General features: G+C 26.6%; 2 protein-coding genes and 1 long non-coding RNA gene across 4 annotated transcripts; 2 read left to right on the top strand and 1 right to left on the bottom strand.

The window, feature by feature from the left end:
* LOC126904542 (uncharacterized) lies at positions 1 to 3,985 on the top strand. The gene is made up of 6 exons (XM_050683648.1): positions 1 to 190; positions 1,420 to 1,713; positions 1,794 to 1,887; positions 3,282 to 3,293; positions 3,459 to 3,620; positions 3,705 to 3,985. Exons 1-6 carry the CDS (start codon positions 119 to 121, stop codon positions 3,917 to 3,919), a joined length of 849 nt encoding a protein of 282 aa, XP_050539605.1. The 5' UTR covers positions 1 to 118; the 3' UTR covers positions 3,920 to 3,985.
* Positions 3,986 to 10,757: 6,772 nt separating this feature from the next.
* LOC126904548 (uncharacterized) lies at positions 10,758 to 18,196 on the bottom strand. Of its 2 annotated transcripts, none has more exons than XM_050683661.1 (6): positions 18,053 to 18,196; positions 13,381 to 13,671; positions 13,205 to 13,298; positions 11,852 to 11,863; positions 11,471 to 11,632; positions 10,758 to 11,386 (listed from the first exon to the last, which is right to left on the bottom strand). In XM_050683661.1, the coding sequence occupies exons 2-6, from the start codon at positions 13,657 to 13,659 to the stop codon at positions 11,172 to 11,174; spliced, it is 762 nt and encodes a 253-aa protein (XP_050539618.1). In that variant the 5' UTR covers positions 13,660 to 13,671; positions 18,053 to 18,196; the 3' UTR covers positions 10,758 to 11,171. The 2 variants fall into 2 exon arrangements, with proteins under 2 accessions (XP_050539618.1, XP_050539619.1); XM_050683662.1 differs by having other exon boundaries at positions 13,463 to 13,671.
* LOC126904554 (uncharacterized) lies at positions 14,209 to 16,934 on the top strand. Its single transcript, XR_007703770.1, has 3 exons — positions 14,209 to 14,251; positions 16,419 to 16,544; positions 16,611 to 16,934. It is a non-coding gene; the product is annotated as an uncharacterized LOC126904554 (long non-coding RNA).
* Positions 18,197 to 24,314: the final 6,118 nt, after the last annotated feature.

Below are 24,314 nucleotides of genomic sequence, written 5' to 3'. Positions count from 1 at the left end.
GCATTTCGTTTCACAGAACTACAATTATTATTATAAATTATTGTTGAATTAAATGGGACCAATATAATTATTTTTATTATACATACGTTGATTGTGAAGTGCTCAAGATTGACAAACAATGAAAATTTTACTAAAATTCATCACAATTTTCTGCATATTTTATTGCTCCAAGTCTATTGCAAAAAAATCGGTAATTATATTTCAGAAAATACCAATATGTATCTATTGATTTTAGACAATTAAGACACTTATTAAAACAAGTGCTCAAACTAAAAATTCTATTTAAAAAATAACTAATTTCAAATTATTAAATAAGATGAAGATTCTAAATTTATAATAATAATAATAATTTTTTTTTAAATAAGGTTTTTTTTTGTCCATTAAAAATAAATAGAAAATTTTATTATAATATGCTCTTACATGTGTCTCAACTATCACATATTATTAAAATGATATTCAAAGTATCAGAAGCTTCATACATCGAAATTTTAGGTTTATTGGTGGTTAACTAAACAAAAATATTTAATTATAAATAAGTTATTAATGTGAATTAATAAATAATTAATCAAAGGCGATGTTTTGTATCTTATCTAGGTTGTAAAATTTTTGAATACGTTTATAATTAATAAGTTCTATTCATGTATCTGAATACTATTTGAATTTTTATTGTCATTAGTTAAGTAATAGTTTCCAAACATATCCTATGTATTTGAAAAATCTTAAAATAATATTTGTTCTGTATAAATAATGTAACAGATATATTTAATTAAATAATATTTTTTTAATTTAAAATCAACTATTTATTCGTATCTTGGATGAGATGTTGAGAAAGTATTACTGTTACTAAAAGTTTTTTTTAATCTAAAGCTACATTTTCTTAGAAAATGTGAATTTACCAATCAAAAAATTTTAGTTAAAATATGTAAATTGACTACAAATCATCTCTAGTCAAAGACATCAACTTTAACGATTTGAAAAAAATTTAATTATTCCCCGTAATAGAGAAAGAATCCCTCGAAAAATTAATATTTTTCAACATTATTAATTTTCAATTTTTTTTTTTTTAAACTATGATACATTTTCAAAAATTAGTGTTGTGACGATACTGTACTAGGTTTTTTTAATAATGAAACTATAATTGGTTTGTGGGGTAAGGGCTGACTCTAACTTTTATGGGAATTGAGTTAAATTAATAAATGTTTTGGAGATATATAAAAAGTTTTTGAACGTAACAACCGGGTATGGAGCCTGAAGCAAATATCCTAATAAGCATACAATCTTATTAAACAAATATCATTAATACTACGTGACTAAAATATTAAAATGCGAGTTAAAAAGTAGGACATTTTTTAAAAACATTAAATCAACAAATTTTTAATGTCATAATTCATTTTATTAAATATTTTCTAAAACTTACAGAATTTTGGATTTATGAATTCAGTTAAAATAAGTGATGATAACAGACATTTCAAATTTTCTATACAAGATTTAACAATTCAACAGTATTTTAATCCAGTTGATGATGAATGGAAAAGAGAAAAATGTAATAGTTTGGGGTTTACATATAAAGAACCTGTGACTTCCCAGCTATTCACTGTTAATGTGGTCCCCGTTGATATATTAAACGAAAGGAATTGTTTGTATAGAATTTTGTCTGATTTTATATGTGGAGATAGTAGTTTACATAGTAAATTACAAAAAAAAATTTTAACCGTAAGTTCTTTATTTAATTTTTTTATATATAAAATTAAATTGAATGATAATTTTTTTTTTATGAATGAAATACAAATTAGAGCCTTAAAGAAAATCCAATCATGGACGAATTGTTTGGTGCTAAAGAAACGTTCAATGAATATATAAAAAAATACATAATAATGAAAAATTCCGGTATTAACTTCTATATCATACAATATATTTTTTAATACAAATTTATAATGATATTTTTTAGTTATACATTAGTTTTATTTTCAAATAATGTCATAACATATTTTTTTAAACGTATTTGAATTATTCCGTAACTAGTAGCAAAAGGCTCTATTATATAAAATTTCATTTTATGATGTAATAACATATGCATCTTTTTACCTATGTGCTTTTTAATCATATGATAAACATTTATAGAGTTATAAATAAATTAAACTATTTCAGTAGAGCTTTTTAAGAAAAAACTTGTTTTTTTGCTTCTTCTGAATAGTAATAATAATGGACTTGCAACCTTACTGTTTCTCGTTTATAAAATTATAACATGGCTAGGTTACCTAATCCAATACAAATAATGTGTTGAAAATAATAAAAATTGATTATGCAATTTTCATTTCACCAGAAATATAAGTTTTATTTGGTTAAGAAAAATACAGATTTCATTAATATTATGATTACAATGTGGCCTATGTAACTGATTTATCCTGAAGTACGTTTATTAAAATTACGTTGGATTTTATTCTACATTAGTTTTCTTGCGATTTATAACTTGATCTTAATTTAAGGAATAAAATAACTTCTATATTTATATACTATACGATTTTAACATTGTAGTAAGCAATTCTGAAGTAAATCTTACCATCGGATAGTGCTAAATATGCCTCCACGAGAAACATTGGGTTTAAAAGAACCCCATAAACTAATTTAATGAATAAAAATATATGTATAAGTGCGGGTCATTTATACATATTAATACAATATATTGTAATTTATTAATAACTAAATCCATTATATTTGTAAACAAAATGATTCGACATAACTACTAATACGACATACTAATAAAACGCAAAGTTTGAAATGCAGCAATAATTTTTTTAATTGGTTGTAAACTTTTTGTTGTGACAATAAAGACATTTAACATTGTATATTCATTTATAATAAAGTATAAATTATGTTGTTTAGTCTTTATTTTTCTATTGAATGATTTATTTTGTAATATTCTATTTTCTTAGATTAAAAAAAATGACTTTTTGTAAATTGCAAAATGAGAAACATCTAAGGATAATTTGTTACGAAAAAATATTTATTAGAGACGTATTTTTATAAACCATTAATTTTTTATTTCCATCATCAATAATATTGTAAACAATATATTAAGTTATGTAAATTGTTACCAAACTTTGTTGTACCTTCAAAAAACTTCAAAATATCTCATACGAGAAATATTTTAAAAATATTTTTAGTTTTTTGATATTTTTAAAAGAGATAAGATCGATTAGATGTAATTTTTATTTATTTAAATTACTGTAATTTTTATTTATAGTACAGAATCATGTATGAATTTTTGTTTTATATTACAGATATGGATGAAGGTTAGTTATAAAATGGCCCTGAATTGGTCAACAAGTAAAAATTGGTTACTTTTTCGAAAAATTCTTTAAAGACTAGATTAGTGTGATAAATTATTATAAATTAAACAAACTTTTATTTAATTTCACTTAAAATATTTATCTTAATTATCAATTACATTTAAAAAGGGGTTAAACAATGTCCAGTTTGTTATGAAGATTCTACTGTAATATTATGGAATTGCAAACATCAAATGTGTCAAAATTGTTCAGAAAAAATGTTAGAAAGAAAACAAATGAAGTGTCCACTTTGTAGAGAAAAAATTTTTTCTTTTTCAGACAAGGAATTGGGTATGATATAATTTTATATTTTTTTTCTGAAAAGCTAATTTAAAATCTAAGTTTATTACATCTAACCTACGTAAATTTTTTTAGGGGATGTAAAAAGTACTTTTGTACCAATAGAATTATTAGCTGCAGCTTATTATTTAGATGTGTGTATTCAAGTATATCTTATAGATTATGGTTGGTTATTGTTTCGTAAAGAGTGGCCATTTTATGATGAACTTGATATGCAAAATGAAAAATGCATTTATTTATATATGTCCAACACTCATGTGGGCGTTATTTCTGACGTAACATATCCATAAATGTTTATTCACTTATGTTATAATGTCAGTTGTATAAATTTATTGTAATATAACAAATACAAGACTTGTAATAAAAATAATTGTTTTCTAATATTAGACATTTCAAAAAATTTGTAAGACATTTTACAATATTTGTTTCTTAGTATTTGGTATAGGCAAACAAATAAACCCAGTGGAGACGTGCAACCGAATATTACATTCACACAATTTTCTAAAAGTATATTTTTTAAACATTTAAAAAAAGGTAATACAGCGGGGTTGTGGAACAATTTGGACGTGGCAAATTGGGACAAATATAGATGATAACTTACATTGGTTAAAAGTACTATCAAAGATACGCTAAATACTGTAGTTATTTATAGTTTAATTTTAAGAAAATGGTGAATTATTCTTAAAGCTACATTTCCTTAATTATAACTCTATTGTAGCTCTTTGATTTATGAGTATCATATTTTAATATATGAAGAGACAATTATAGTAATTACAAGTAGTATGAAATTGATATTTAATAGTTTAATATTGTAATTTTTAAGGATAAATGTTAAAAAATCATAAATTTGTTGTTTAGAAAGGCATTCTTTTAATATTAGCTACTTGTTTTGCATGTGTTATACATAGTAATTTTACTGTCATATAAAAGGTGCTGATTTTCATTAAAAACCCAGTTCTGGATTCAATCCAGAATTTGGTTTGTCTTTTGTCAAATTTCCTGTTTTAAGATTCTTTAACTGTAGCTCTGTGTTTTGGTCGACTCTATATTTGTGCATTATGAAACGAAATTATTTTCATTGAAACATTTTTATATTTTATAATTAAGAGACACATTGAATTTTTGTATGCGCAAATTAAGCAATTCAAGTAAAAAATATGAACGTAACATCTTTGTCTAATAACGAATGTTATTCATAAATTTTTCGCTATCATTTTAAAATAAAATGGTAAGTAAATTTGCATTACCCCAATTCTATCAATCTGAGGAAAAAACAATAAAACAATAGATTAAATATATTCATATCAACTTTCAATCATAGTTTGTATCTTATACATAATTACTGTTCAGTTGTGTCATACATTTTGGTCCACTCGGAACGGGATATTAAAAATTATTGGAAAAATATATTAATGAAACAACGGGTGGCCATATTGGATGCTCTTGTTGATATAGAAGTAGACGAATTTGGGACGATCGACGCATTAGTCGCTTATGAATTTGAAGATATTTGCGGGACCATTGAGTGTGCGTTTCAATTACCAAATACCAGTTCCTTATATTAATCGTAACCAAATGTGCAAACAATCAATAGAAATCCAAAAATGTCCAGAAAATTACAACCGAGAAGTTAGATGGACTATTAGCAAGACTTGGTTACCTATCATACACCAGGCAAAAAGAAAACCATCAAAACAAATAACTTAATGAGTGAAAAAACTGCAATTAACATAATAGAAAATTGCCGGTGTAGAACAAGAAGAGTTACATGTTATGAATGTCGTAAACAACAACAAAAAAAAAAAAAAAAATCGCATGTAATCCACAAACTGACAGTTTTTGACAACAACAGATATACAACTATAGGACTTGTATAATTACGGTTCAAATTGTATGGTGTCTTTGAACAGAATACAAAATATTGAACGACAATTGCAAAGTATAGCAGACGTAAACGAAAACGGCGCATGTAGTAGTCAAAACCAAATGTTTTATTATCTCTTTTCCTGTCCTTCATCCCATAAGCAGTAAAAGGTATTACTACTAATTATTTATTCTAATTTCATAAATTTTTAATAATATTAACTTTACTTTAAATTAAAAAAAAAAAATTTCTCTTAAGTCTAAAACAGATTCTCTCACAAAATATATTTAAAGTTTTGTTTGATAAATAATTTTATTAATATAAATTTTTTTTTATTAATATCAAAAAGAAGAAGTACTTAATAATATGGTTGTATAATATATTTACGTCTTTTTTTTTTTTTAGTTTTAATTGCTAAAAATCACGTTGTTATCCAATGATATCATATTTGTTACATTTTATTTTTGTATTATTTGGTATTAAATCTTATAATTAGATTTTCCATGTTAAAAATATAATTATAATTGATTTATGCCACCGTGGTCTAAATTGCTTAAATTTATTTGATTGAGTATATATACAACATAACTATTACATTAAATGTTTTAATTAAATTTTGTAGATAGTATATGATTTTAATAAGTTGGTGGGTTTCCTTATTTATATCTTGATTACAAGTTTTATAATTTATAAGTAGAATATATGAATAAATAATTACTATAATAATTAAATTTAGTATGAAATTTATATTCCATAATTTTATATTGTAATTTTTAAGGAGAAATTATAAAAAGTCATTAAATAGTATATTTCGTTATTTTTTCTTTTTTAATTATGAAATTTTTATTAATTCATCCTTTTTACCTTATAAGAGGGTCAACTAATGTTTTTATAATTGCAACATACATATTCTAATATTTTCATATTCAGTTGTGCAAAAGAGCGGTGGTATTGACAAGGATGTAAGACACAGGATTAAGTGCGGGTGGTTGAAGTGAAGAGAAGCGTCTGGTGTGTTATGTGATAAAATAATTCCTATGAGGCTGAAAGCTAAATTCTATAAGATTGTAGTGAGGCCAGCTATGATGTATGGTTCAAAGTGTTGGGCGGTTGATAAGAAAGTAGAGCAGAAAATGAGTGTAGTAGACATGAGAATGTTTAGATGGATGAGTGGAGTAACTAGAAAATATAGGATTAGGAACAAGCATATAAGAGGGAGATAATAATAAATCGTGTTAATAAAATGCTGTTTATTACATTAATTACTCTATAATTATTTAGAGCTAAAATTTTCCTATACCCTCTATTTGTTTTAAGTAATAATAAAAAAAAATTATCCTTTAAATTAGTGTTCAAAATATATTACGTATTTCTAAGTTAAAATACAAGTACATAGTCACATAAATTTGATAATTGAATTAAAATAATACATTCGGTGAATAATTTTATTCTAATTGTACTCGTTCAAACACGTTTAGCAACTAGTAGAAAACAAATTATGATTATTTTCTCGAGTGTAATGTTTCTGAACTTAATACACCAATGGACATTAGAATTAAGTTAGTTATTAATCTTATTCGACAGTAGTGTAACGATCCCTTGTGTGTTCTTGGAAACTGTAGATCTTAATTAATAGTTAAATATGATTGGCTAGAATTAATTGAGATCCTACACACAGACTAGAGGTGTAGCGTCAATCGTGTATAAGATGAGAGAAAATAGACTTAGATGGTTTGGTCATGTTATGATAAGAGAAAAATCGGAAGCCGTAAGAACAGTTGTAGTAATGAATGTTGAAGGAAGAAGGGGTAGAGGAAGACCAAGAAAGAGATGGAGAGATGTTATAGAATGCGATATGAGGACAGCTGATGTGTGCGTAGAGGATGTGGGAGATCGTGTCAAGTGGAAGTTTAGGATAAGAGTGGCTACGCCAAGTAATTGATATTAAGGTGATGAAGCAGAAGAAGGTTCTAATATTTTCATATTACATAATTAAAAAAAAACTGGTGGATAACAATTTTTGAAATAGTACTTAAGATGTACTTCATAAGTCATTAATATTTTAAAATATAGAGAGAAGAAAGAGTGCGGCAGAATAATGATAAAACTAATATATGCCACACTTCACCTTCAATCTATATTTCAAAATATTTATTACTTTTGAAATAATGGGTCAAATTTGTCATCGACCATCCATTTTCTTAATCAAATGATATTTTTATTTTATAAGCTAATTAAATATATATGTTGTTATTTAAAATTATAATGTTGACACCGATATAAGGTATAAATTATGAATTAAAAAAATTATTATACTATTAGATCGAGATACTCTAAATACTTAAAAAAAACATTATAGAAATATTAATGCCTTCTCAGCTTCGTATCGAAGCAAAATTAGTAAACTTCTATAGAAATGAAAAGGAGGGATCTAGTTAACAGGTTAACTATAATGACCGATTCAATTAAATCTTATTAATTAATTTAAATAAATGCATTAAGAGCAGGATATCTAGCACCGTGGAGTAGGTACACTATGGTCTGAGTTTATTATTGACGTCTTATAAGGTAAAATGAATAATTTTACTTAATTTATTTTACTATCTCAGCTTCTTAATTCGTACATCACTAGTGCTGCTTGTGTTTACTTATTTATTAATATTATTAGTTATTATATGGTATCACAAATTAAAATTATATGCATTTATAAAAATATGTTTCTATACAGTTATTGAATAATTAAAAAGAGGGTCAAGTATTACAATATAATATGATAATAGACATATTGAAACATTGTATTAGAGATGATAAAACCTAATAAAAATAGTTATGTTGTTTATCAAACTTACAATCCTTTATAATTCTACTTAATTTTTAATTTAATTATAATATAACATTAATTTATGTTCTTTGAAATTTTTTTTTAATATAAATGTATTTCTTTTAAACTTTACAATATATAGTTTTGTTAAAATTCATATTATGAAATTTAATCTATATGAATTTATACTATTCGTTTTTAGAATTATATTTATTTATCAGCTTAAAAATTGGCAAAGCTTATTTAAAAAATAATAAATTTTTGTTTTGAAATTTTATAAAACGTCTGTCTGTTGTTTATTTAAAAATAACACATTATTTTAAATTAATTTTGTATTTGTATAAAAACATTCATTCAAGTACTGATAGTTTAATATGAAATTATTACATATACTATTATTGTTGCGGTTAGAATATCAAGTCAATATATTTTTTAGATAATACAGAAATCTATAAATTTAATTTAGAAAATAATTACAGGTATTAGACATATTTTATTACTGTAAATAATATATTGTAAAATTCATATAATTCATTTAATATATATTGAAATTATTTTATTGTTCAATAAATGAAACATTTCATATATTCTAAAATTAACTATTCAATTTAATTTATATCAAACTATATTTAATCAAACAATAATCATGAAATACAAAACATTTTTAGTTTTTTATTGCAACTTATGATTTATCAAAACATGTATTTTTGTACCTAATCAGGCTATAATTTAAAGTGAAGTTAATACGGTTTGTACAGTTGTTAAAATTTTTTTGCGTAGTTGAAAGAAATATTTTGGGTATCTGAAAATCACTACAATTATAAGGGGAAAAAGTTCGAAAATAACCTTCTGGCTACTCCTTTACGATGTATAATTTTTAGCATTTTTGGCCTACATTATTAACTCTGTTGAACACCCTACAATATTGCATTTTAATACTTAGTATTTTCGCCAAATGTTGTCGCAGTTCCACATTTTTTAAAATACAAACAACATTTCTGAGTGTAAGTTGTGTTTATAAATGTTATCGACAATACACAGGCTATATTGCTTATTTTTAATATTATCAAATTGTATGTAAAATAAATGTATTCAGTAAAAGTAATATCTAGTTTTTGCTAGGTAAAAATCTACTAGTTAGTAATAATATTATATACAGGGTGATTCATTAAGGATAAGACACTCGTTTACTCAGTAACCATTGAAAATTTTAAATTTTTGGTAAGAAAAATATTGTTTGATTCAAAAAACACTACAATAATATGAGAAAACATATTTTGAATTTAATAAAATGTTTGAGTTTTAAATTAATAGCAAATGGCATTTGAATTTTTAATATAACTTTATTCATTTATTAGATATAAACACTTAAAGTTTCAAATTTTTGAGTTAATATACATGTATAATACAAAAGGGATTACAAATACAGGTAGCTAATTGGTTTTTATGACATTGCTGTCACAGTCACGGATTTTTTATTATCAATTATGATTATCAATAGATATACTTTCTGTATTGTCAGTTAGTGTACTTATTAACTCACAACAATGTGTCTTACTACCATTGATAATAATAAAGCTGTGTACCTGCTTATATCGATGTCATAAAAATCAATTAGCTACCTGTATTTGTAATCCTTTGTGTATTATACATGTATATTAACTCAAAAATTTGAAACTTTAAGTGTTTATATCTAATAAACGAATAAAGTTATATATAGTTATCTTTAAGAAAAATATTAAAAATGTAAGTTAAAATCCTACAAATAACATTGACGTGTAGTACTCTAATATTATTCTATAATGGAAAGTAAAACTTTATCCTATTTCAAGTTAAAATTATATTAAGTATAACTAATTATAAATTGAATATTAGTTGTATATGCGATTTCCTATTCCTTAAATCAAATAGTTTAAGGAGAGTCATTTTGGAAAGGGAACCACTTAGACATTTACCCCAATAATTTTTCATGTAGTGTATTAAAATGTATGTTATTTATTGTTTTTTCATTATAAAACTCCATCCTACAAAGAACAACGAACGTTAAAAAAAGTCATTTTATTTATGTTAAAATGTATGAAAAATAGTCATATAGACATTTTTTAAAAATAGTTTTTGTTATATAAAATAAGTTTTGAGATTATATTATGTGGATAACTTGCACGTGAAGCGAGCGTCTTTGTAAAATTATGGGCCGGTTAAAAATTTACCCCAGTCTATTATAATCTAAAATGACGCTACTAAATGGATTATAAATAAATAAATTCAATTATCTAGAATAAAAATAAAAATAAATTCTTTTGGTATTTCTACTGATTAATTTAAAGAATATATTGAAATTTAAAAACTTAATTGGGTACTAACTACATAATTTTTATAAATTATTTATTGTAGAACAATTGATATATTTTGATTGTCAGTTGTAAATATCATAGCTCTTGTTTTAAATTTAATTTTCTACATTGAAGCTAAAATAATGTTAACTTACAAATTTATATACAATCAGTAACTATTTACAAAAGAAAAACGTACTAAAAAAATGTATTACATATTTTAAATAATTTATCTTTTTTAAAATTCTTGGCATAATGTGCTTTTATTGCAATTAGAAAAACAACGCCGGTATTCTGAAACAATCTGTAATAGGTATTGTTTTTGTGCGTCGTTTTTTGTTAAAATATTATTATACTCTCCTATGAGTTTCACGCCCCTCTCTGACAAAAATATTTATAACTTTTAAATTATATACTATTATTTTTCCTCTGATATATTAACTGTTGCCAAATACTAATATTTTTTATCAAAAAATATTAAAAATGACATAATACCAGTTGGATAATTAGAAGTGAATAAAAATTTATTGATTTATCACGTCAGAAATAACGCCCACATGAGTGTTGGACATATATAAATAAATGCATTTTTCATTTTGCATATCAAGTTCATCATAAAATGGCCACTCTTTACGAAACAATAACCAACCATAATCTATAAGATATACTTGAATACACACATCTAAATAATAAGCTGCAGCTAATAATTCTATTGGTACAAAAGTACTTTTTACATCCCCTAAAAAAATTTACGTAGGTCAGATGTAATAAACTTAGATTTTAAATTAACTTTTCAGAAAAAAAATATAAAATTATATCATACCCAATTCCTTGTCTGAAAAAGAAAAAAATTTTTCTCTACAAAGTGGACACTTCATTTGTTTTCTTTCTAACATTTTTTCTGAACAATTTTGACACATTTGATGTTTGCAATTCCATAATATTACAGTAGAATCTTCATAACAAACTGGACATTGTTTAACCCCTTTTTAAATATAATTGATAATTAAGATAAATATTTTNGTAACAAACTGGACATTGTTTAACTCCTTTTTAAATATAATTGATAATTAAGATAAATATTTTAAGTGAAATCAAATAAAAGTTTGTTTAATTTATCGCTCTAATTTAGTCTTAAAAGAATTTTTCGAAAAAGTAACCAATTTTTACTTGTTGGCCAATTCAGGGCCATTTTATAACTAACCTTCATCCATATCTGTAATATATAACAAAAATTCATACATGATTCTGTACTATAAATAAAAATTACATCTAATTGATCTTATCTCTTTTAAAAATATCAGAAGACTAAAAATATTTTAAAAATATTTCTCGTGTGAGAAGTTTTTTGAAGTTTTTTGAAGGTACAACAAAGTTTGGTAACAATTTACATGACTTAATATATTGTTTACAATATTATTGATGATGGAAATAAAAAATTAATGGTTTATAAAAATACGTCTCTAATAAATATTTTTTCGTAACAAATTATCCTTAGATGTTTCTCATTTTGCAATTTACAAAAAGTCATTTTTTTTATTCTAAGAAAATAGAATATTACAAAATAAATCATTCAATAGAAAAATAAAGACAAAACCAGATAATTTATATTTTATTATAAATAAAACTACAATGTTAAATGTCTTGTATTGTCACTAATAAATTATTATGTCGTATTAGTAGTTATGTCGAATCATTTTGTTTACAAATATAATGGATTTAGTTATTAATAAATTACAATATATTGTATTAATATGTATAAGTGGGTCACTTATACATATTTTTTTTACTCATTAAAGTAGTTTTTGAAGATTTTTTAAGCGCAATGTTTCCCTTTTATGCATATTTAGAACTATCAGATAGTAAGATTTACTTCAGAATTGTTTTTTACAGTGTTAAAACGTTTTGTATATTTATATAGAAGTCATTTTATTCGTTGTCAGCTATTTACTACAAGGCCAAATTAAAAATCATAAGAAAACTGATGTATAATAGAATCCGACGTAATTTTAATAAACGTCCTTCAGGATAAATAAATCTTATATTACTGGTGAAATGTAAATTGCATAATCAATGTTATTATTTTCAACACTATTTTTTGTATTGGACTAGGTAACCTAGCCATGATATCATTCTATACCCGAGAAACAGTAAGGATCCAGTAGAGAAACAGTAGAGCAAGTCCATTATTATTACTATTCAGAAGAGCAAAAAATACAATTTTTTTCTTAAAAGGCTCTATTGAAACAATTAAATTAATTTATAAATAACTCAATAAATATGTATTCTATGATTAAAATGGAGAAGTATTAGTTAATTTGTGTACTATTTTTGTATCTTCGTCGAAGTACTATCGACGTACAACAGATAAAAAGATACATAAAAAATTTTCATATGTTGATACACAAAAAAAAGAAATGTTATATAATGGAACCTACTGCTTTGAGGTATAGAGTTATTCAATTAAGTGTTATAGAAAATATGATTTGAGGTTATTTGCAAAATATCACTATAAATTTATATTAAAAAATATATTATATGATATAGAAGTTAATACCTGAGTCTTTAATTATCACGTGTTTATTTAAATAGTCATTGAACTTTTCTTTAGTAACAAACAATTCTTCCATAACTGGATTTTTTGTTAGACTCTAATTTTTATTTAATTTATAAATAAAAATAATTCATCTTAAAAATTAATTTTATTTATAAAAATTTAAATGTAAAACTTACGATTAAAATTTTTTTTTGTAGTTTACTATGTAAACTACCATCTCTACATATTAAATCAGATAAAATTCTGTACAAAAAATACCTTTTGTTCAATATATCAACGGGGACCACATTAACAGTGAATAGTTGGGAAGTCACAGGTTCTTTATATGTAAACCCCAAACTATTACATTTTTCTCGTTTCCATTCGTCATCAATTGGATTAAAGTACTGTGGAATCGTTAAATCTTGTATAGAAAGTACAAATTTTCCAAATTCATTTATTATAACTGAACTCATAAACCCAAATTTCTGAAAGTTTCATAAAAAATTTAATAAAATGATTTATGACATTAAAAATCTATTGACATAGATTTTATAAAAATCAACGTTTTTAAAAAATGTCCTACTTTTTAACTCGCATCTTAATACTTTTAATAACGGAGAATTACTGATATTTGTTTAAAAAGATTGTACGCTTATTGGGAAATTTGCTTCAGGCTCCATACCCGGTTGTTACATTCTAAAATTTTTATATATCTCCAAAACATTTATTAATCTATCTTAATTACCATAAAAATTAGAGCCAGCCCTTACTCCACAAACCAATTATAGTTTCATTATTAAAAACCCTAGGACAGTGACGTCACAACATAGTTGAAACAAGTGTAGATGATACTTGACAATAATATAAAATTACTATCATACGTTTCGATAAAAATATATTAACAATGTTTACTTTAACATATATTTAAATATCGGAGTAATACTGGAACATTTTTAAAAATTAAGTTGAGAAGATTTACTTTACTTTTTTCAGCTGCTCTTTTGAATTCCTACCGTGGGCAGGACAAGTATCAGGTTTTCAATAAAAATAAATGCCTAATGAAAGGTAAATACCTTGAATATTTATAAAAAATATTTTGATTTATTAATTTTTAAATATTTATGGCAGTTATAAATAAAAAATTTTAGAAGCATAGAAAATTTCTGATATTAAGAAATTGGAATTTTTTGAAGGATTTCCTTATTTCCAGGGAACGAGGGAGCCTAGCGGGACTCATGCCCAATCTGGGAGGGCCGAGAGAGATGCGGCGCAGACTTTTAGTTAGCGTCGTACACTCGGTCCTCCTGTACGGGTCCCCGGTTTGGGCGGATACTCTTGAGTATTCGTCCAAAAACCGTGAAGCCCTGCTCAGGGTGCAGAGGCGGGCGGCGATCCGGACANGCCCTGCTCAGGGTCCAGAGGCGGGCGGCGATCCGGACAGTTTCGGCGTACCGAACGGTGTCTGGAGTGGCGGCGGGTATCCTGTCGTCACTGTCACTCGCCGACCTGCTCACCGAGGAACGCGCCGCCGGGCATGAGCTCCGCCGAGAACGCAACCGGTCCCTCTAACCCGAGGACCGGCTAGCACTCAGGTGGATGACCATGCTCCGGTGGCGGACTCACCTTTCGGAGGAAACGACGAGAGGTGAGTGGACCAGGTCCCTCATAAGACCCGATCGGCTGGACAGGTGGGTGGACCGGACGACTCACGGTGAGATGACTTATCTCCTCACACAAGTAATGTCCAGCCACGGCTGCTTTAACGAGTACTTGCACCGTATTTGTAAAGCAGCTGCGCCGATGTGCGACCACTGTTTGGATCGCCCGGGAGAGGCTGATAGTGCTCTGCACATCCTCTTCCGGTGGGAGGCGTGGGCCCAGGAACGGGATTCTCTGGAGTCCCGTCTAGGGTCCACGCTCCGAGTCGGGTCCCTGGTGGACCTGATGTTGGGAAGCCGGGAGGCGTGGATGCTCGTCCAGGCGTTCGCCGAATCCATCTTGAAAAAGAAGGAGGAAACTGAACGCCTGAGACAGAGGCAGCCGTGCCGCCCGGTACAGGAGGACCTAAGGCGCTGCTTTAGGCCGGCGCCTTAGGTATTTTGTGTTTAATTTTATGTGTTGTGAGTTTTTTTGTCCCTCTCGCATTGAACGGGGGAGGCCACTCCACTTTATGAATCAGCTTTTGATTAATTTCGGGCTGATTCACAACGTGGTGGTGTAATTTTTAAAGACGGCGTGGGCCGCCATGAAGTAATACCTAACGATAGTTCCAGGGCGGCCTACAACTAAGCCGGTCGTGGAAAAAAAAAAGGGAACGAGGGAAATATTTTTATTTTTTGAAGGTGACGTGTTTAACTAAACACAACTTATGAACATTTGTTGTATAGTTCAAAAAAATTGTTACAATAATGTCTAAGAAAATATGGCGATATTTTTAAAGAAAACTAATATTTTCTCAAGTAGCATCGAAGCTAAAAACGATCTCAAATAAAAAAACTATTTCTAAACAATTTATATTCAGACACGTGAATTGAAATTATTAATAATAAACGTATTTAGAAATTTTAAACATTAGATAAGATAGAAAATATTGCCTCTGATTAATTATAAATTAATTTTCATTAATAATTTATTTTATAATAAATATTTTGTTCAGTTCACAGTCAAAAAAACTGAAATTTCGGTCTTTTACGCTTCTGATACTTTGAATACCAATTAATTAATATTACTAGATATTTAATAATTGAACTAATCCGAGCAAAGTGGGATCGGAAAAAAGTGCAACCCCATCGAGCAAAGTAAAACCAACAAATTTAAACCCACGTGTAACCCCATCGAGCAAAGTAAGCCTAACAAATTCAAACCCACGTGAAACCCAGCAAAGTGGGATCGGAAAAAAGTACAACCCCACCCCACAACAAATCCAAATCCGTCCACTATTCTAGCAGACGCTACAAAAGCGAAGTTAGATGATTTCGGAAAAAAGTCCAAACGTTTCGAACGTACGTCTCGCTACGGAAACCAAGGGTTTGCTACACGATCTAGAGAAGGGGCGGCAAAGACCGATTACCAAGTAGGTAACAGATTACGGAAATCGGTAGCACGCCCGACGCGTCGATCGGGTTCGGGGGGGGGGGAATATACAGAAGTAGAATACTCATTAAAACCGATTAATATTTCATATTTAAGTATAGTATTGACTGTATTGATTAATGTGATTTGTAAATTTTAGATTGTGCACGGTCTTTGGTAAAGCTACAAAATTTTCACTTCTGTTGTTGTACTCACGACGTGTTGCTGGTTTTTTTTTAGCCTGTGCTTGCCCTCCCTTACTGTTCGTCGCCGTTCCTCCAAAATGGTACTGTAAGCTTTTCGTTAGTTCTTATCTTTAATTTTATTTTCATATATATTGTTTACTTTTCAGATCGCGTGTCAAACCTCTATTCCATAAGATATTGCCATTCGACAACGGAGGATCATCACGATTACTACGTGCAGTTCGCTCTTGGAGTTCATCGAAAACGATTATTTCTTATTTAATTTACAACAAAATTCCTTTACCAATATTATTGTATCGGTTTACGTTTGAGTCTCTCATTAAACCGTGTTTTTCTAATAATAATTATATCTATTTGTACTTAGAGTATATTACTTCAATAACAACTAAATTTTTTTATGTGTGTGTGATCAAGACAATAATAAAACATTAATTAATAAAGAAACGTTAATTTTTTTTTTTTTTTTTTAAAAGAAACTAATATCCTATGTTTACAATATTATTTACCATAGGTCGATAAAATAATAAATAATTTTACATTTAATACCAATCTGGGAGGNACAATATTATTTACCATAGGTCGATAAAATAATAAATAATTTTACATTTAATAAATTATTAATTATTTTAATGCATTCAAATTATATTTCAAGTACTGTATTTCAATATGAATAAAAAATTTTTTTATGTGTGTTGTTGCCCAATAATGAAACATGATTTTTCCTATTTATATTACTTTTTTATTTGAAAAAATAATAATTATGTGTGCAATATTTTTAAATACATTAAGACTTTATTATCTGATATTTTATTAGTTTTTACATTTTATGTATGGCAATTATCGTACATGGTGACTCTTACTTAGTCGATTATTATACATTGAATTTCCGATTCATAATCGTTTTGTTCGAATGACGAACAATTCACTATTGTATTATTTTAAACGTTACGAGTTTAAATATTTATTTATTTAGCGAATACTTGGAATATTCGTTTTTGCCTACTCCATTAGTTACATTCGACGTACTTTAATTTCGAATACTATACTTAAATATGAAATATTAATCGGTTTTAATGAGTATTCTACTTCTGTATATTCCCCCCCCCCCGAACCCGATCGACGCGTCGGGCGTGCTACCGATTTCCGTAATCTGTTACCTACTTGGTAATCGGTCTTTGCCGCCCCTTCTCTAGATCGTGTAGCAAACCCTTGGTTTCCGTAGCGAGACGTACGTTCGAAACGTTTGGACTTTTTTCCGAAATCATCTAACTTCGCTTTTGTAGCGTCTGCTAGAATAGTGGACGGATTTGGATTTGTTGTGGGGTGGGGTTGTACTTTTTTCCGATCCCACTTTGCTGGGTTTCACGTGGGTTTGAATTTGTTAGGCTTACTTTGCTCGATGGGGTTACACGTGGGTTTAAATTTGTTGGTTTTACTTTGCTCGATGGGGTTGCACTTGCTCCCGATCCCTCATTTCTGGGTTTCACGTGGGTTTAAATTTGTTGGTTTTACTTTGCTCGATGGGGTTGCACTTTTTTCCGATCCCACTTTGCTCGGTTTCACGTGGGTTTGAATTTGTTGGGTTTACTGTGTACGATGGGGTTGCACTGTTTCCGTTATCATTTGCTCCGTCCCCACTATCCTTTCTGCATTTCTAGTATTCAACTAATTTTCTTCTTTTAATTAATTTTAATAGGAAGTGCGATACCACAAGCCACAACTGATTACCATTATCAACGTTAAACACATACTGACATCTATATTTTAGGAATAAATAAAATCATAAGGATTAATGATTACAATACATCTAATTTAACAAAAGAACCGCAAAAATTAAGTAGAAACGACTTGGCTCGTCTAATGGAAGACAAGTACTAAATTATCATAATTTTTTTAGATAAATTGTGATTAAAATATTATATTTTTGCGTGAATTTTCTATACTTAATATCAAAATTACACTAATTGTGTGAGAAATTAAAATGCATATTAAAAAATTAATCTAAATTTGAATTTTTTTTGAAAAAATATAATAAATTAAGAATAATTTGTAAAAAATTATTTTGACGAGCAAGATAAGAACCTTTTACGCCTAATGTGAAAGACTGAAGTTTAACCGACTAGACAACTATTCATTATATATGTAATTGGATAAAAAGGACAATTTATGTTTGTTCGAAAATTTAAAATCATTTATCTTAACTCTTTGGCAAAACATTCAAACAAGTTTTATTTTTATTCAATTTAAATTAGATTCATGATTTTAAGAATCGGTGGACTTATTACTATGTCAAATCCTTGTAAGGTATTTTAAAATAAAATTATAAAAATTTAAAATCAAAAATATAAAATCGAGAATTTTAACAAAATAATAGTTTTTAGCTACGATGCGAAGCTGAGAAGGTATTGGTTTTACTATGATATATATATATATTTTTTTTTTGTGTCTGTTACCACTTTTTCTCAGCTTTCACCGAACGGATTTCTTTCAACGATACGTCAAAAGATCTCAAATCGTATCTAGTCGAAGACATTACCCTTAAAAATTGAAAAAAATTCCCCAGTTACCCGTAAATGGGGGAAACCTCCAAAAAAATTATGAATTTAAAAATCGCTAATTTTCGAAATTTTCGAAATTTTTTTTGTCTTTACCTATCATTTGGTTTTCTACGAGAATATTAAATAAATAATATCAATACTAATAGTTTCATAAGAAAATAAATTACAATATAATAGCTATAATTATTTAATTATAATAATTTACGCGGTATTAAGTGTAATATGTTAATAAAATGTAATAAATATTTTTTATCAAATTAAAAGCATAACAAGCGATTTCACTCGGCGATTGGTCGTCCGAGTATCTCGCGTCATACAATTGTATCACTTGTACCTGACTAATTGTATTATTAGGTTGGGTTTTAATATTTGTACCATAAAAATAAACTATCACTAGTCCATTTTTTTTTCAAAAATGAGGTGAGACAATTTTTAAATACGTTTTCAATGACAATTAAAAATATGACTTTGTTAAAGTTTGTCATTAGGATACAAATGCACTACAAAAATAAATTATAAAAACTACTATTATTATAAAGCAAATTTTCTGATTGCTTTAATAGCAATATCCTTTTGAAATTAAAATATGTACGTGTACATTCAGTACATTTCTTTAGTTTAATTCTTAAAATATTTTATGTAGTTTCCTATCAATAATTATAATATTATACATAATTATATAATAATTATTATAATATTAATTGTATATTATAGTTGATTTTTAATATATGTTTGTTAGCTCTGTGAACTTTAAAAGTAAAAAGGTGTGGTGCTAAGGTATTTAAGATATGGAATATTTATTTTCAAATATCAAAGATAATAATAATATAATTGTTAATCATTCAAATTTTAATAGTTCCAATATCATATTACATTTTATATTTTATTTATATATAGATAAATGTTTACTTTTTATAATTTTAAGTTTCCAAATGACTCTATACAATTGTTTGTTAAGCTATTAGAATAATAGCATAAGTATTTGAATCATATTGAAAACCGTAACTACTGTTACTTTGAACAAGATTCCTAATATTTGTATGATATCTTTCTTGAATTGGCTTATCATCGTCTTGTTGTGCATTTGGATTATTAATATACCAACTAGAAATACTTAAATATTCTGATAAATTCCCTTCTAAAATTCTTAAAATACTAGTATGCTTATTAAAAAATGATCGTATATCATTCTGCATCGTTATAAGATTATTTATAAAACATTCATCTGATAAAAGATTATAATTTTCTCCTATTGCTATTAAATTACTTAAAATATAATGAATGAGATTAATAAGTGTATTATCTAAAGTATACGTGGATAAGTTAACCATTTTAAAAAAATATAATAATGAATTTTTCATCTTTTTAAGTTCTTTGATAACGATTTGATAATTTTCAGCCAAACTTTTTAGACATTCTATTTGCAAGTCATCGTTGCAGTTATTTTTACAATGATGCCAGAAATCTATCGATAATTCGGTTAAACGTTGTAGATCAATGCCATAATAAACGCTCAATAACAAATGGAATTGCCATACTCTATCGATAAAATTCTGATATGTAATAATGCTAGTGTCCGAACCACGTGGAAATAGTTCATTTAAAGTAAACTCTTTAATATTATATTCAAAACTCTTACCACGGAATGAAAATTTAATTTCAACTTCCTGCGTTGTTAATTTTCTCCACGCTGGGTGCTGCATCAAAGCATTAAATTCAGAAACACTTATGGCTCTTAGGATAACAGCATAAGCATTTGAATCATATTGAAAACCGTAACTACTGTTACTTTGAACAAGATTCCTAATATTTGTATGATATCTTTCTTGAATTGGCTTATCATCGTCTTGTTGTGCATTTGGATTATTAATATACCAACTAGAAATACTTAAAGATTCTGATAAATTCCCTTCTAAAATTCTTAAAATACTAGTATGCTTATTAAAAAATGATCGTATATCATTCTGCATCGTTATAAGATTATTTATAAAACATTCATCTGATAAAAGATTATAATTTTCTCCTATTGCTATTAAATTACTTAAAATATAATGAATGAGATTAATAAGTGTATTATCTAAAGTATACGTGGATAAGTTAACCATTTTAAAAAAATATAATAATGAATTTTTCATCTTTTTAAGTTCTTTGATAACGATTTGATAATTCTCAGCCAAACTTTTTAGACATTCTATTTGCAAATCATCGTTGCAGTTATTTTTACAATGATGCCAAAAATCTATCGATAATTCGGTTAAACGTTGTAGATCAATGCCATAATAAACGCTCAATAACAAATGGAATTGCCATACTCTATCGATAAAATTCTGATATGTAATAATGCTAGTGTCCGAACCACGTGGAAATAGATCATTTAAAGTAAACTCTTTAATATTATATTCAAAACTCTTACCACGGAATGAAAATTTAATTTCAACTTCCTGCGTTGTTAATTTTCTCCACGCTGGGTGCTGCATCAAAGCATTAAATTCAGAAACACTTATGGCTCTTAGGATAACAGCATAAGTATTTGAATCATATTGAAAACCGTAACTACTGTTACTTTGAACAAGATTCCTAATATTTGTATGATATCTTTCTTGAATTGGCTTATCATCGTCTTGTTGTGCATTTGGATTATTAATATACCAACTAGAAATACTTAAAGATTCTGATAAATTCCCTTCTAAAATTCTTAAAATACTAGTATGCTTATTAAAAAATGATCGTATATCATTCTGCATCGTTATAAGATTATTTATAAAACATTCATCTGATAAAAGATTATAATTTTCTCCTATTGCTATTAAATTACTTAAAATATAATGAATGAGATTAATAAGTGTATTATCTAAAGTATACGTGGATAAGTTAACCATTTTAAAAAAATATAATAATGAATTTTTCATCTTTTTAAGTTCTTTGATAACGATTTGATAATTTTCAGCCAAACTTTTTAGACATTCTATTTGCAAGTCATCGTTGCAGTTATTTTTACAATGATGCCAGAAATCTATCGATAATTCGGTTAAACGTTGTAGATCAATGCCATAATAAACGCTCAATAACAAATGGAATTGCCATACTCTATCGATAAAATTCTGATATGTAATAATGCTAGTGTCCGAACCACGTGGAAATAGATCATTTAAAGTAAACTCTTTAATATTATATTCAAAACTCTTACCACGGAATGAAAATTTAATTTCAACTTCCTGCGTTGTTAATTTTCTCCACGCTGGGTGTTGCACCAAAGCATTAAATTCAGAAACTTTTGAGGCCCTTACTCTCAAATCAATAGCACCATATATAAAAAGTAAAAAAAATAAAGACAGTTGAGACATGTTGGAAAAATAATTATTTGATATCAATACAATTACAGTAAAAGAACGTCTTCCCTTTTTATACAAGTAAATGGTACTGTTCTCTTTGTTTAATATAAAAGTACATAATTGTTATTTTCGTTAAAATTTAGAGGACTGGGTAAATAAAATCTATTAAAATGTATTTATTAAAATGCGTATTTACGCAAATAGAGAAAATATGTTCTATTATTTTACAATTAATCGTTAATGCTACTTTTAAATTTTCTAGTGAATAATTTTGTCAGCAATAATAATAGTTATTTTAAATTTAGAACCTTTTATTATATTCAGTATCGTACTAAGACGGATATTTTTTACCTCGATGAGAAGCTGAAAAGGTATTAGTTTTAGTATGATGCGTTTATTGTTGTCTGTTACCTAATTTTTACTGCTTTTCTTTTTTAAAAAGTTGTAGCAGTTTTAGGTAAAAAAAAAAATTGAAAATGACGAAAATTAGCGATTTTTAAACTTGTAATTTTTTAAAGATTTCGCCCATCTACAGGGAACGAGGGAAAAATTTTACAATTTTTGAGGGTAATGTTTTCGATTAGATATGATGTGCGATTTTTTGACGTACCGTTAAATGAAATTGATTTGGTGAGAGCTGAGAAAAAATAATAATAAATACACAAAAATAAACACAGTAAAATTTAAACCTTCTCAGCTTCGTATCGAAGCTAAAAAATATTCACATAATCAAAGGAATGTATTAAAAATAAGTTTTTAACTTAAGAGTTATGAACTAATACTACTTTTTATCTTTTAAATAAATTTATAAATTCAATAATCATTGATATATTTTTAAAAAATTAAAATATTATTAATTTTTGAATATTTTGTTGAAAAATTTAAATATTCGTGGTTACTCTTAATGCGAGGCTTGTTAAAAAATTTGGAATGAAAGTGATAAATCTATCCATTCGTAGTCATAAATATAGTATTTAAAATGGTTAGTTACTCGGGAAATAATGTATTAAATATTGATATTATATCATAAAGTTTTGATAAAGTATATATCTTTGCCTTACAGAAAATTTATTTTTTAAATATGATGTAAATATTCCTTTGAGTGTTATGTACAATTATATGTAAAAATTGTTGAAAAAACACTAAATAATAATTCATTTAAAACCATATTGGATTAATTTATCACTTTCAATTTTAAAGAAACATCTCACAGAACAAAATACATTATTATAAAAGTAGAAAAAAATAATCATTCAATAACTTCTAATATGTATTATCAAACCTGATTTAAAGTTATTTTTCCACTTAAAACGTAAAATTAAACTTATTCATCTGCTAATTATAAATTTCAATATCATAGTAATTTATAACATTTTAACAATTATAATATTATATATAATTGTAATATAGTCACAGTGGAAAGTTCAACTTTTTTTTTTAAAATGCTCAATAAACTCAACTAAAATGTTCTATAAAAACGATTAAATTTGACGAAAAAGCACCAAATTTTGTACTAACTCTTTTTTTAAGTCATCAAATTTTAATATAAAAGTTTTAAAAACATGTATTTTCCAAATTTTATGTTTTAAATCTTTAATTATCTGAAAAAACTGAAACCAAAATCGGAATAAACGTTTCAAATTTTTTACAGAATTCACATAAATATTACAGACCACATAAAGGCTATTAAACCTATGTTATAAACCACTCCCACTAATAACTCTCTTATCATCAAGTTCCCTTGTGCTTTTATAGAACAATTAAAAACAATCCTGTCACTCTTAACAGAACTTTGAAATATCTAAACCTTAATCTTCATTTTTTTATAAATACATAATGTAACATAATTAAAAAAATAAATAATGATTTTTAGCTTCGATGCGAAACTGAAAAGTTATTAATTTTACTATGATGTGTTTTTTTTTTTTATTATTATTATTATTATTTTTTTTTTTTTTGT

This window comes from Daktulosphaira vitifoliae, unplaced genomic scaffold, assembly GCF_025091365.1.
Source record: "Daktulosphaira vitifoliae isolate Bord-2020 unplaced genomic scaffold, ASM2509136v1 Scaffold_4, whole genome shotgun sequence".
In the NCBI taxonomy this organism is placed as follows: domain Eukaryota; kingdom Metazoa; phylum Arthropoda; class Insecta; order Hemiptera; family Phylloxeridae; genus Daktulosphaira; species Daktulosphaira vitifoliae.
This window is presented reverse-complemented; position numbering and strand designations above follow the sequence as displayed.